At 35.6% G+C, this 13,321-nt stretch overlaps 3 protein-coding genes and 1 long non-coding RNA gene across 9 annotated transcripts; 2 read left to right on the plus strand and 2 right to left on the minus strand.

The window, feature by feature from the left end:
• Positions 1-154: 154 nt before the first annotated feature.
• On the plus strand, positions 155-2,824 carry LOC136343603 (thioredoxin domain-containing protein 5 homolog). Its single transcript, XM_066290437.1, has 7 exons — positions 155-410; positions 461-707; positions 757-894; positions 951-1,106; positions 1,387-1,543; positions 1,595-1,770; positions 1,829-2,824. Exons 1-7 carry the CDS (start codon positions 256-258, stop codon positions 1,952-1,954), a joined length of 1,155 nt encoding a protein of 384 aa, XP_066146534.1. The 5' UTR covers positions 155-255; the 3' UTR covers positions 1,955-2,824.
• LOC136343605 (oxaloacetate decarboxylase, mitochondrial-like) lies at positions 2,817-4,424 on the minus strand. 2 transcript variants are annotated; one of them, XM_066290442.1, is made up of 6 exons: positions 4,042-4,424; positions 3,854-3,914; positions 3,700-3,796; positions 3,507-3,650; positions 3,304-3,463; positions 2,817-3,045 (listed from the first exon to the last, which is right to left on the minus strand). In XM_066290442.1, the coding sequence occupies exons 1-6, from the start codon at positions 4,046-4,048 to the stop codon at positions 2,855-2,857; spliced, it is 660 nt and encodes a 219-aa protein (XP_066146539.1). In that variant the 5' UTR covers positions 4,049-4,424; the 3' UTR covers positions 2,817-2,854. The 2 variants fall into 2 exon arrangements, with proteins under 2 accessions (XP_066146539.1, XP_066146538.1); XM_066290441.1 differs by lacking the exon at positions 4,042-4,424 and having other exon boundaries at positions 3,304-3,454; positions 3,854-4,035.
• Positions 4,425-4,557: 133 nt separating this feature from the next.
• slmb (beta-transducin repeat containing E3 ubiquitin protein ligase slmb) lies at positions 4,558-13,267 on the plus strand. 5 transcript variants are annotated; one of them, XM_066290419.1, is made up of 10 exons: positions 4,558-4,816; positions 7,791-8,025; positions 8,157-8,343; positions 8,401-8,665; positions 8,725-8,916; positions 8,971-9,114; positions 9,202-9,320; positions 9,374-9,563; positions 9,617-9,770; positions 9,835-13,267. In XM_066290419.1, exons 1-10 carry the CDS (start codon positions 4,763-4,765, stop codon positions 9,861-9,863), a joined length of 1,569 nt encoding a protein of 522 aa, XP_066146516.1. In that variant the 5' UTR covers positions 4,558-4,762; the 3' UTR covers positions 9,864-13,267. The 5 variants fall into 5 exon arrangements, with proteins under 5 accessions (XP_066146516.1, XP_066146517.1, XP_066146518.1 ...); XM_066290420.1 differs by lacking the exon at positions 4,558-4,816 and adding an exon at positions 4,911-5,218; XM_066290421.1 differs by lacking the exon at positions 4,558-4,816 and adding an exon at positions 4,911-5,196.
• Positions 6,520-7,203, minus strand: LOC136343608 (uncharacterized). The gene is made up of 3 exons (XR_010732824.1): positions 7,144-7,203; positions 6,704-7,091; positions 6,520-6,639 (listed from the first exon to the last, which is right to left on the minus strand). It is a non-coding gene; the product is annotated as an uncharacterized lncRNA (long non-coding RNA).
• Positions 13,268-13,321: the final 54 nt, after the last annotated feature.

The following is a 13,321-nucleotide window of genomic DNA, read 5'->3' on the forward strand; positions in this document are numbered from 1 at the left end:
TAAAAACATATCTGAAACAAGCTTTCACGCAGATTTTAACATTCAACATTTAAGCTTGTTGAAGAATGTCTACATTTTTTACACACAAATAATTATATTATTATTAATACAATCATTGTTCCTTCTATCTGCCAAAAGAGACATTAACGTATGTCAAAATAGAATGATTTCGATAAAATTTTGAATTTCATTTATAATCGCGTTTCCAGTATTAAATCAAACTTTGAGTTTTGTTGTTCTCTAAGTGAAAAAGCTATGTTCAACCTTAACATTTACATGTTCTTAGTGGTCAGTTTCTTAGTGCCTCACATCACGGGACACGAAGATGTCCACGCCTTCAAGTACACTGAAGATAATTTTGCAGACTCAATTTCACAAAAGAACCACTTTGTAATGTTCTATGCTCCGTGGTAAGTGTCAGGATCAATTACTTTGTTCAAAATTTAGGGTTTTTATTCAGGTGCGGGCATTGCCAGCGATTGGCCCCAACTTGGGATCAGTTGGCGGAAATGCTGAATGAAGAAGACACTAATATTCGAGTGGCTAAAGTTGACTGCACAACTGACACAAAGATTTGTTCTGATCAAGATGTAACTGGATATCCTACTCTAAAGTTCTTTAAACCTGGGGATAATACTGGAGTGAAATTTCGGGGCACTAGAGATTTACCCACATTGACAAACTTTATTAATGAACAAATTAGACAGGTATTTTTTCCATATTCTATCATGAAAATAACTTAAATCATATCTTTAGGATGAAGATACTCCTCCAGGCTTAGTAGCAACCAAAGAATCACCTCTCAAAGAACTAAACAATGAAAACTTTGACAAAATCATTGAAAAAGGCAAAGCTTTTGTTAAGTTTTATGCTCCATGGTGTGGTCATTGCCAAGTAAGTTATTTAACCTAATGAAATTCCACTTTAGTCAGCAGGAAAATTATTGTTAGAGATTGGCTCCTATATGGCAGGACCTTGCAAAGGCCATGGAATTCAATGATGAAATCTCCATTGCTAAAATTGACTGTACAGAGTTCAGAGCCATTTGCACTAATCATGACGTGAAAGGTTATCCCACTTTATTGTGGTTTGAAAATGGCCAAAAGGTGAGCATTTCATAATTTAAGAGGAGAAAATAAATAACTTTATCAGACAAGTAGTGCAAATGTTAATATGGGATGTTATCACTGATTTCACGGTTAACAGGTGGGTGATAAGGCTGGATTTTGTTGGCAAAAGCATGTAAATTTTGTTTTCAATAAACTTTCATTGACCTATAACAAAGGACTGATAAGTGGCTTTGTTTCTGCTTGGAAAAATACTAATTCTTTAAGAATATTAGATTTTGTGAACATTTGTCAATAATTTGCTTTATGATTCATCCAGATAGGAAAATACTCTGGCGACAGATCATTGGATGACTTGAAAAACTACATAAATCAAATGTCTGGGTCTGAAAGCTCAGAAAAATCAGACTCTGAGCCAACAAAAGAAACTGAAGATCAGCCAGTTGTTGAACTGAGTGCTGATGCCTTTAGTGAAGGTTTGCCTTGTTGCAACTATATATTCACAATTGCATTTACCTGCGTTTTAGAAATAAAGTCTGGGATTACCTTTGTCGATTTTTATTCTCCATGGTGTGGACATTGCAAACGACTCGCTCCCACTTGGGAACAATTAGGAAAGAAATACCAAAGCAAAGGAGTTGTTAAAATTGGAAAGGTGGATTGTACTGTGCCAGACAATAGGGAGTTTTGCAATGAGCAAGAGGTAAATTTAACTTGCATATCAAAGAAAGAAGATCGAGAAATTCAATAATGTGTTTTAGATTGATGGATTTCCCTCTCTATTTCTCTACAAAGATGGCCAGAAAATTTCCGAGTATAATGGAAACCGCGACCTAGACGATTTGTCTGAGTTTGTAAACCAACATTTAGTTCATGAGGAACTTTAACCATGCCAAATTCAAATTCTAGTCATCTAAATAATTTTCTAGCATATTTTTTTAAATGTTGAGTTGCAATCTAAGCATTTCTTGGTAAAATGGCGAAATACTGTGGTTGCAGTATTTTTTATTTGTACGTGGTTTTGTTCGTATTTAACTTATTCCGCAGTATACTGCCACTATATAGTTGATTCCATACAAACGTGCATATCAGGGATTGTTGTCTATCCGGGACATTCTACTTTTAAATGATTAGGTGATTTATGGAGAATAGTGGGTACTAATATTGGTCAGGACCCGGATTTTAGTATTATTATATGGGTATAACTTCAGAGAATTATTTTAGTGTATTAGATTTTTATTTTGTGATATTTCCATAGTATATAGGGTGAGCAAATATTACCTATCGGTAGTTTTCTGTGTTGTCCTGTATATGTCAATTAAACTTGAATTAAAATTTAAAAACGTCTTTTCCATAGATTAGTTGCCATTTTCGTGTAATATAAAGATAATTATGCCTAGAAATAAAATTAATCCTAAATATTTGAAACCTAGTCTCCAAAGCGAATTGAGCATTCAGTTTGGAACTTCGAGTCCTGCAAATGTGGCTAAAACTGTGATTTATGCTTTGTCTATTAGTGTACATGTCAACCTATATGACTATAACTACATTTACGCCAGAATTATGTAGTTATTTACATCCATTGTTAACGACGCATAGCTATAACGTATACTGCTGTAGATACATGAGATGTTACAAAGTTGTACCATTAATTATATACAGTTACGAATATCTCGATTTTTTTCAGGGCATTGTGACCATATTAGCTAAGTAAATCTGGCTTAGGATATTAAATAAACAAAAGCAGGATTGTTTTATTTATTTTTATTACTATAATTGACTAACATTTACTCACTCTCGACCTCGAACCTTACACTGGCTACATCATTTATCCCCCCCTCAATGACATCACCATTCCTCACGGGTCCCATACCAGGAGGGGACCCTGTAATAATAATATCGTATGGTTCCAGAGTTAAATATTTCGAAATATACGAGATTAGAAATGGTATGTTGAACAGAAGATCTTTGGTATTGCCTGAAACAATTCAATATAAAAATGATCTGGCTATACAAGGTGCTTCAAGATATAGTTTTATTTACTCATAGAAAAGTTACTAATAGCTGAAATACAGGGTGTCAAAACATAAAAACATTTTTTGAGTTTGTAAGATCCAAAAATATATAAAAATTTTATGAGTAGTTTTCTTCAGAGTTGTTTTAGATCATTACCCCTATATTTTTACATAAAGACATAATTAATTATTAATTGTATCCTATGTAGTTCTGTACTGACCCCGTTGCTTTTCTTCTCCATTAACTTTACACCACAGTTCCACATTATGAGGGTCTAAAATATTTTCCTTTGGGATAAATTGGCTGAGAGGGCAAGCAGTATCAAAACCTTTTCCCAAAGTCCAACTGCCACCAGTTTTCCTTGCAACCCCCTGTAGAATCTATATTGAGATTTACTGAATTGAGTTTACCATTTAAAATTACAAGCTTGCAAGTTGCAGTCATGTCTAAAGCTATGCAGTAGCCAGCAACTACATCCATGGCTCTACTTTCAGGCACGTTTTTGCATTGCCGACCAATTACAATTCCTAGCTCAATTTCCTCGTTAACAGAAAATCCTTTGGGAATCTACAAGCTTTGTGTGAAATCAGAATATCAATAATCAAGATATCCTTACAATAATTTTTTGTCCTTCCATTATGTAGGAACTGGGAGGCTTGATGAAGAAATCTGGAAGTTCCGGTTCAGGGCGGTTTAAGATTTTCAAAAGAGACCTTGTTCAGTTTGACGGTAGTAATGTTTGAGTGTGATTTAGGTAGAAGTTTTTTTACCTGTAATTGGCCGCTACTCCTATGCATTTTGTGCTCCTACATGCGAAGTTCTCTAAAGAACCTAAAGTTGAGTAGAATACATATTTAGTTAGCATTAGATTTACTAAATTACAAAATATTAAACCGAAAACTATGTTGTTACATAAGGGCTTTAATATTTTTGTTAAAATTATTTTAGAACAACTTGCCTTGCATTTTCGAGTAATTTAGTGATAGACAATATATGTGGCTGTCAAACTTCCATGGATAAAGTTTAATGCGTCATGAGCATTTTAATGATGTGCATTTTCGCAAATTTTATTATTTAATGAAAGGCGCCAAAAATTTAAATGGAAACAGCTGATTAGTGGGAAAATTTGACTTGCGCTTTAGCCGTCTTCCTGTTTAGCACGTGCGTGACATACGTCATCTTTGTGGTAAATTTTCGTTGGTGCATAACTAAAGATTGTATTAGTACTAGTACAATAAGAAAATATGCAGTTCTGATACTTCCATGATAAAATTGCTTACATAGAGTGTTTTTTGTGGGGTTTGATAATTTCAATAGGTCAAATCAATAAAAACGTTATTGTAAAGATATTCGTATCTTCCAAATGCAAGTGTACATTTCTTTCAACTGTCATTGTCAGATTTAGTACCCACGCCCATTTTCTGTTAAATGTCAAAACCCAACCCTGTCTGTCTATGTCATTGTTCAATTGTTTTCTCTGACTGGTGTTGGTCTCTATTCAATTGTTCTCTTTGGATTTCATGGCGGATCATTAGTTTTGAGTTTCTCGGTAAAATTGTGCAATTATTCAACGTTTTCCGTCTCAAAATTATGTGGAAGTGTTCGGTTTAGGTGCCGGAGACATAGCTATCAATTAGTTTAAACTTAGTACATAGATAGTTCAAATAAAAACTGAAAAAATGATCAAAATGGAAACGGATAAGATCGAAGACGTTACTGGTAGCAACACTCAGGTAAATTTATGTTTATTCCATTTCTCATTCGTAATATCATTATTCCGAGAGGTCCGCCACGCATTGAACACTCGTAATTCCGTGAAAATCTACCGAGAGCATTCCAGGAATCGGATGAATAGCCGATTTTACCTGGGCAAGTTTTTTGCTGCCTATGAAAGCTGTCATCCATCTGTCAATCTCAGCCTTGCCGCTTGCGTGCATTTGCTGTATTTGCTTCCTATTTCTAAAGCGTTGCCCCTCGTTAATTAACAATAGTGCCATTAATTACTTAATTGATTAAATAAATAATTGATAAACAGTCAAACAGTTTAGTGCATGAATAGAAAGAGGTACCTTCAGCAAGAAGAATATCTTCAGATTAAGTAGAACACCATTAGGTATGTCTGCCTAACTGTAAAAGTGAGTATTTACATGCACAAGGAGAAATTCTAATAATACGCAAGTTTCTTTGTTGGGCCAAACAATAAGCATTTATTGGTGAAGAATATAACTGACCTTTTTGAGGAATTTTAATTTTATATTTTGCATAACAGCAAGTAATAAGATAAACTTGTTGTTCTTGATGTAGGCAAAAAGCTTCTTTTTGCATAAACAGTAAAACTGAATTGAAGGATTTCTAAGATATTTCGAGATATTTCCGTTGTCGTTTTGGATTTTCCTGAACCGGTTTCCATTTATGTTCATTAAACTACCCCTCTACATTAATATAATAATTTTAAAGAGAATGTTTTTCCAAAGCTGTGGGACTTCAATAGAGTTATCTGTGATTATTGAACATTCCTTTTTTGAGATGGAACTAAAACTGGGGTTGTGAAAAGGGCACTTTGTAAGGTACGTGAAGACCTGAACATGCTCTAAAGCAAGATTATTACATAGAGTGGGCCACGATAAACCTCAGAGGCTTTGTTCTATAGGAACATGAGTCCTTGATATTAATTTAATTCTCACTTTAACTGTATCTATAAAATTGGGGCTTAGGTTGGGGTGAAGAGTTATTACCTAACTGTTATCAGGTCACCAACTTTAATGCAATGAAATTCAGTTTGTCAGAATATACGGGTGAGACCTCAGTATGCAAACCTTAAGAAGGTATTCAGGAGCTTTCTGTTTGGTCAAAGTGTGTAAACAACACCGAAATTTCAAAAAAGGAAAGTATCATTGCTTAATTACAATCATGTACTAATCACCAGGTGGCTTTCTCTAGACGATTAATGATGAATCAAAGCAGTGGCACCTATTGCACCATTGCATAAAAAATAATGGCGTGACGATTGAGAAACTTCTTGCACATTTGTTATATTGTATAGCCATGTGAAAAGTTCATAAAACCTTTAAGCAAATCATTTAGTTAATTCAAGGCGAATAGATCAAGGATGAAGGTGACTGAGACTTTAAAGAAAAATTAGGTGACATGTTATAATTGAAAAATTGGGATACAATAATGTATATTATAGCTAAAACTTAAGAATTTTTAATTTCATAAACATTTTCTTTGTGAATAATTATTGCCTGGTGATAATAACCATACAATTTACTGTTAATGACATTGTATATTGTCTTTGAGATTGTCCAAATTCGTGCCACAAGCTTCGGTTGATTTTCAACTGCAATATAATCAATGGGGAAATTTTCCGCCACTTTAGTTGCGCTTAGGCCAAAGTGGGTGAGTCAAGCAGTTCAATAACCAGTGAAGATAAGAGCATTAACTACTGCCGGTGGTCATAATGGGCCGACAAAGACAGTTCCATCCGTGCCTTCCAAAGGTGAACCTACTGAACCACAGTACCGAACTTAGAAACCGGCTATTGCGTACCTGTAACCTGTTCGGTGGACAGTACTTACTCGTTGATAATTGAGATCGTTCTTTGTTCTTTACGCATTTACCTTCACAGTAGGATGAATGTGCACTGTGTTTGCCGAAACCTCCACTTTAATGTTGAGAAATTACATTTCTAGGGCAAGATGGGATTTTATTGGGGCTTGGCATTTACGTCAGTCTTGGTATATCACGATTTTTTGCCTGTTTATGGTTGAAAGGGATATGGCATCAAGGTCCAGTTAATTTTTCAGTCGAGTTCTACTTCGTGTCTACTAAATGATTAAAAAACGTAGAAATCATTGACGCAGAAGAATCTATCTTCACAAGAGATTGAGTTTTTATAAATTCGCATACGCCGATATCTTATATCTTTATTTTCTAAAATAAGCGATTTCTCGCAAGGTAATTCATGACTCATTATTCTAGTAAATACGTTGAAATAAACTTGTATATCTAGAAATAATCTGCTTTTAACAGGTGAAAGCAGAGTGTCTTCAAAACCTACTGGTTTCTGTAAGGTAATATCAAAACATTTTTTTCTTTCTTGTTTGCCTCGCTGTGATATTAAATCGTTGTCATTGAACTCGGTTAACTAATCTGTTAATAACACTTTCTTGCCGCGTTGTATTTAATTAATTCTTGGTACATTTATAATTAAAACATTTAGTTCTTGACGTGCAGCCATCTATAGCGCTGACCGTGGTGTGTTAACCCTATAAAATCGCACTTAAATACAGATATAAAGAGGAAAAAAAATTAATAATTACCCCGTCCTTGCCAATATTGATATAGAACAAATCGGCCAATTATGGACTTTGTCATTAATGATAAATCAATTAGCCTGTCTCGCTAACCTTATATTTGAGTGTATTGAAGTCACTTTTATATTTTATTTGCAATTTCACACCTCAGACTTAACAAGACTTTCGCTTTTAATTGCACGAATGTAATAAGTCAGTCAAATAAGGATTGAGAAGAAAATAAAAATTGTCACATCCAACCTCGATTTATATGTGGAGCGAAAATCTTCACTTCATAAATTATCAGAGACGACAACGAGGACGCTGCCCTGATTAGTAATATTAAGTGTTGATTGTACAGGGATTTTATCCGCATTTTAAAATTTAGAATCCCATTATTTCCCATTTTCAGTATCCAATGACGACTATCCTTCCATACGACACCACAAGGAAAAAAGACTCTGCTTCCTCGGTCAATTTCAACGCGGAACGCGAGTCTTGTCTGAGGTACTTCGAAAAATGGAGCGAAACGGACCAAGTGGAGTTTGTGGAGAATTTGCTGTCCCGAATGTGCCACTATCAACACGGACACATAAATTCCTACTTGAAACCCATGTTGCAAAGAGATTTCATTTCATTATTGCCAAGTAAGTTACCAAAAACACAATTTGTTTTCACTTAACTTTCTGTATTTTATAATTCTCGATAGCTTCTTTCCAATTTCCTGTGATTGCGCCAAAATCTTCGATTTTAATAGATTTTTTTTGTTTTTGAGCAGAGAAAGGTTTAGACCATGTAGCCGAAAACATTTTGTCATACCTGGATGCTGATAGTTTAAGAAATGCTGAACTCGTTTGCAAAGAATGGTTCCGTGTGATATCTGAAGGAATGCTTTGGAAAAAGCTGATAGAAAGAAAGGTGCGAACTGTCTCTCTTTGGAGAGGATTAGCAGAGCGAAGGGGTTGGTAAGTAAACAATTTCTACACGTCTAGAAAGAGACAAAATAAATTATTTTCTTGCAGGATACAGTACTTATTCAAACCCCGCCCAGGAGAGAATCACAGACCGCATAGTTTCTATCGCGCTCTGTATCCTAAAATAATCGGAGATATCGATAGTATCGAAAGTAATTGGCGTAATGGGAAACACATTTTGCAACGAATTAATTGTAGATCAGAAAACAGTAAAGGGGTGTATTGTCTGCAGTACGACGACCAGAAAATTGTGTCCGGGTTAAGGGACAATACCATTAAAATATGGGATAGGAGTACTTTGCAATGTACAAAGGTGATTGTTTGGTTCGGTTGTAAGAATGTTTGGAGTGTTATAAAAAATTTACATCTTAGGTGCTTATTGGACACACAGGGTCAGTACTCTGTCTGCAGTACGACGACAAGGTGATTATAAGTGGCAGCAGCGATAGTACAGTCCGAGTATGGAACGTGCATACCGGGGAAATGGTTACTACGTTAATACATCATTGCGAAGCTGTTTTGCACTTAAGGTTCAATAACGGGATGATGGTTACTTGTTCCAAGGTACTTGTGCCACTTCCGCTTTCAATTTCGTTTTTGATCTTTGCAATTCTTCAGGATCGTTCAATTGCCGTTTGGGATATGGTCTCGCCTTCGGAAATATCTCTTAGACGCGTGTTGGTGGGCCATCGCGCTGCTGTAAACGTAGTGGATTTCGATGAGAAGTATATCGTGTCTGCTAGTGGGGATCGTACAATAAAGGTACGGTTTTGTTTTTTACAACTTAACGCAACAAGTTTAAAGCTAACCTACATAATAGATATATAAAGAAATTTTGATTTTCTTCAGGTTTGGAACACTTCAACCTGTGAATTCGTGCGTACCCTGAACGGACACAAACGTGGCATTGCTTGTTTACAATATCGGGACGGTTTGGTGGTTAGCGGCAGTTCGGACAATACCATAAGGTAAATTCATAAATTTCAATCGACGGCATTTTAATATTCTGGCAAATTTGAAGACTGTGGGATATTGAGAGTGGATCTTGTTTGCGCGTTTTGGAGGGCCACGAGGAACTTGTCAGATGTATACGTTTCGACAATAAACGCATAGTCAGCGGGGCTTATGATGGCAAAATCAAAGTGTGGGACCTACTGGCCGCCTTGGATCCTAGAACTTCGACTAATTCACTATGTCTGCGCACATTAGTGGTGAGTGTGCTTTTGTGTTGGTGTTGCATTTTCAATTTGTAATGTTCCTTTAGGAGCACAGCGGACGTGTTTTTAGACTACAGTTTGACGAATTCCAAATAGTGAGCAGTTCGCACGACGACACCATCCTAATTTGGGATTTCTTGAATTCAATTCCGGAGCCGTCTATCAGTAACGCTGCCGGTTGTGGGTCGACGCCTTCTTCCCGTGAGCTATTTAAATATTTAAAGTAACTTTATCGTAACCATGATATTTTTCCTTCTATTTCCAGCCATTTGGAGTGAAACACGAGTGGACTAAAGCGGTTGTGCGATTAGGTGTATAAAAAAATAATGTTAAAAAGTGATTTACCAATGATCTGCGTCCTGTGGATGATGCCAACCGGCACGTAACTTATCTACGGTGACGGCGTATATTATTACAGAATGAATTTAAGCGTATTGATCTGTGTTGGGTTAGTTTGTTAAAAAAAGATCTCTACTGGTCGTAGTCCGAATCAAATGAGCTTATTGTTCACCATTGTTTTCGTCGCAAACATGCGTTAGCAATAAGTGTGGTAGACGATGCTTCCTTGTTAATGAAAGTCTTGCGTCCAGGATTTTGACAACTCGGAACAGGTCCATGTCTACTGGTTTTTCAAGTTAAGCTTGGAAAACGAATAGATAGAATTCACTTTCGTTAACAGAGGACTGCTGTGTTTGTTCGCCTTGCAAGGTCAGTGATAAACCATCAAAATACACAAAAACCATGACTATTATTAACTGAAATGCCAATATTTCTTCACATATGGGATTACGGCTTTTTTCTTGCCTGGAATTTGTATGGTAAGTAGACTGTTTTAAGTTTTCGTTAGGGCAGGACCCGAAGGAAAGTGCTGTAATCCACAACACGTTTTCGTTAAGTATTTAATTTCCTAATAAAATAAATTTAGCGAGTGGTGTGTAAATGTACGAGTAGATGTGGCCGCATCTATAGTCGGCATAATCGTACTTGGTAGTACTTCTTATATTGTGCCATTGCGCATTGCTCCATGGTCGGATAGATTTTCTTTCAAGCTAAAAAAAATGTAATAGATTTTTCAGATTATCTTCTTTCAGGGTACCGTTTGAAATATCTTTCGGACGTAATGTCGGAGCTGCTTTTACTTTGAATGAAACAATTTATATTTTTCTTCATTTTTGCAACACTGTTGTTTCGGAGCTAAGTGAAACTGAAAAATTCACATAGAAGTTTTGACATTTTGTTCATAAAATAAACAACCAGCATAACTCGTCAGGGATAGGTAAACTGCTATACCTATGGTAAAAAGTTGTTTTTGTTAAAAGAAATTCTATTAGTTTTCTATCTAGTTCAAAAAATCATCGTCAATTTTCAAGATATAGAGACTGCTCTATTCGCGTTTCCAATCTTTTATAGTTGCCAAGATTTTCGGTGTAAACTTTTAAAGTTGTTCACCCTGTACGCAGTAATCTGGCTTTTAACATTCGCTGCGTCTCTTTAAATCGATATTCGACATGAGTGAATTTCAATGCGATGGCCCAAATGATGACGCAACTGCCATGTGCGATTGTGCAGGCTGTAATTCTAGTTTTAAAGAAAAAGCACTGTTTCTAGGTTAATTTTCACATGTTCTAAAATTAGTAAAAATATGGATGATGCGATGTCGAAGTGTTTCCCTATAATTTTAATTTATTAAATTTAGTAAACATAGTTCAGCCGTGGCAATGTGCTTTAACAAGACGTAATGGAAAGCAAGTGTTCATAACAAATTTGTGTACATGCGGGGTATCATTGTTTGAACACCCTGTAACCCTGTTTAGCAGAGTGTTTGCCTTGGTTCCTTTGACTATAATTGTCTTAATTACGCATACAGTGGATCTTCGATTACCCGAACTAATTACTGCAAGTCACCTTCCGGATAACCGATTTGTCTATAAACAACACTTATTTTTGTGATCAACTACTTAATTTTTAATTAATAATAGAAGTAATGTGTGACTAAATGAACTGGAAATGAACATATTATATTATATATTGACCGTAATTAACTTGTTGCTATGTAGACTATATTTTTGAGAAAAAACTGTAATTTTTCTTTGAGCGGATATTCGGATAACCAAGGTTACACTGTACCTTGTTCTGTTGCGCACTCTGCACGTTAACGATGCTTTCTTTTTAGATACAAATCAGTATTTAGAAACTCGTTACGATTCAGGCAAATTTGCCGAACTGAAAACTGAGTTTTGCCAAAAAAAGTATAGTAGTTTACGGGGAACTTACCTATCAAAGTGCTTTTGTGATAAATTTCAGATAAATTTAATTATATGGTTTACGTATCAACTTAGTATTCTTGTCCTGTTTTTTTTTACGTTCGATTTTTACAGATTTAGTAGCCCTATTAAAATGTGACCGTGTTTATAGGTCTGTCTTGGCTATTATTATAAGGGGGCTTGTTCCGCAAAGATCTCCGCAAACGATGGTATTAAATGTCTTGTGAAATCTTGTGTTCGTTAAAGGAAGGGATCGTTGGAAATTGTTAAATATAGGAGATTTTTTGCAAAAAGCCCCTTAGGATTGATTTTGTTTTACGTGGAACACACTACTGCCTTGGTAAATAAATTGCTCGTCAACATGGATGAAACGACAATTTTTCCGTTTTTTCTAAAATCAGTGACGTGTATTGATACTGAAATAAAAATGTTTTCTCAATACCACACGTTGTTTAGGAACTTTGTACAATCTTTCTCACCTATGAAAAAATAATGCATTATTATTTTTTTCCCAAATGTTCTATTTTAATTCAGAACTGGTTTTTGCATTCGTATCATATTTTTTTACCGCTGTGAGTAATTTTTCCCCATCCTTATGAAGAAGACGTAGGCGTTATCAGTTTGACGATGTCGCCTTCGACCAGAAGGTATTTCAAGGTAGTTGCTGGTCAGAAAATTGTGGCACATAGCTGGTTGAAAACTAGAAATTTTGCAAAGGCATTTTCCTTCGCCCTGTATGGCATGGAAAAAACATTTTTATTTCAGTATTGGCCAAGAAATGTGTTAAACACTGAAACCGGGCGGAAAAATTTGTCATTTTGACTATAGTCCCTAGCAGTTTTGATCAGACAGTTTTCGGTGCAGTTGGCCAATAACCATTTGATAGTGACATAAACGTTAAGCCTCCCTATTCTCAGCTAGCTTAACTCTGAAGTATGTCTTAAAGGCTGTGATTCACACAAATAATTCACTTAACACGAATTGGCCTCTAAACTACATTTTTTGTCCAGAATCGTGTGACATTTGATCCATAAACCGAGTTTGTTGGGCAAACTCGTGAGTGCTAGTGCTTATTCAATTGACAAATTTGCATGTAAGTATCAAATTAAATAACATAGGGAGAATACGGGGGTGAAGCATCACGAAATTGTTTTCGTCTCGTTAGCACTAACGCTTACGGAAATATTTTCTAGAAAAATTGGTAGACTGATGCTTTACACATCAGAAAATGTTGCTGCGTGGACCGTTCCAAAATTAGGGGAGCCTGCAATAGAAGACAAACTATATTTTATGTATCAGAACTGCCAAATAGGGTCATTCGGAGTCCTGTTTTATCTCTGCCGAAAACTGTCTATTAATAGAGGGTTTTAGAGCCGCTAATTTTCATACGCATTAACCTTAACGTTAAGCGCCTCCTTAACGTTACCGATGATTTTTTTTTTTTTTAATGAAAATTGGTTGAATTGTCTGTTATGGAACGGATTTTTA

This window comes from Euwallacea fornicatus, chromosome 15 (assembly GCF_040115645.1).
Source record: "Euwallacea fornicatus isolate EFF26 chromosome 15, ASM4011564v1, whole genome shotgun sequence".
NCBI lineage: Eukaryota > Metazoa > Arthropoda > Insecta > Coleoptera > Curculionidae > Euwallacea > Euwallacea fornicatus.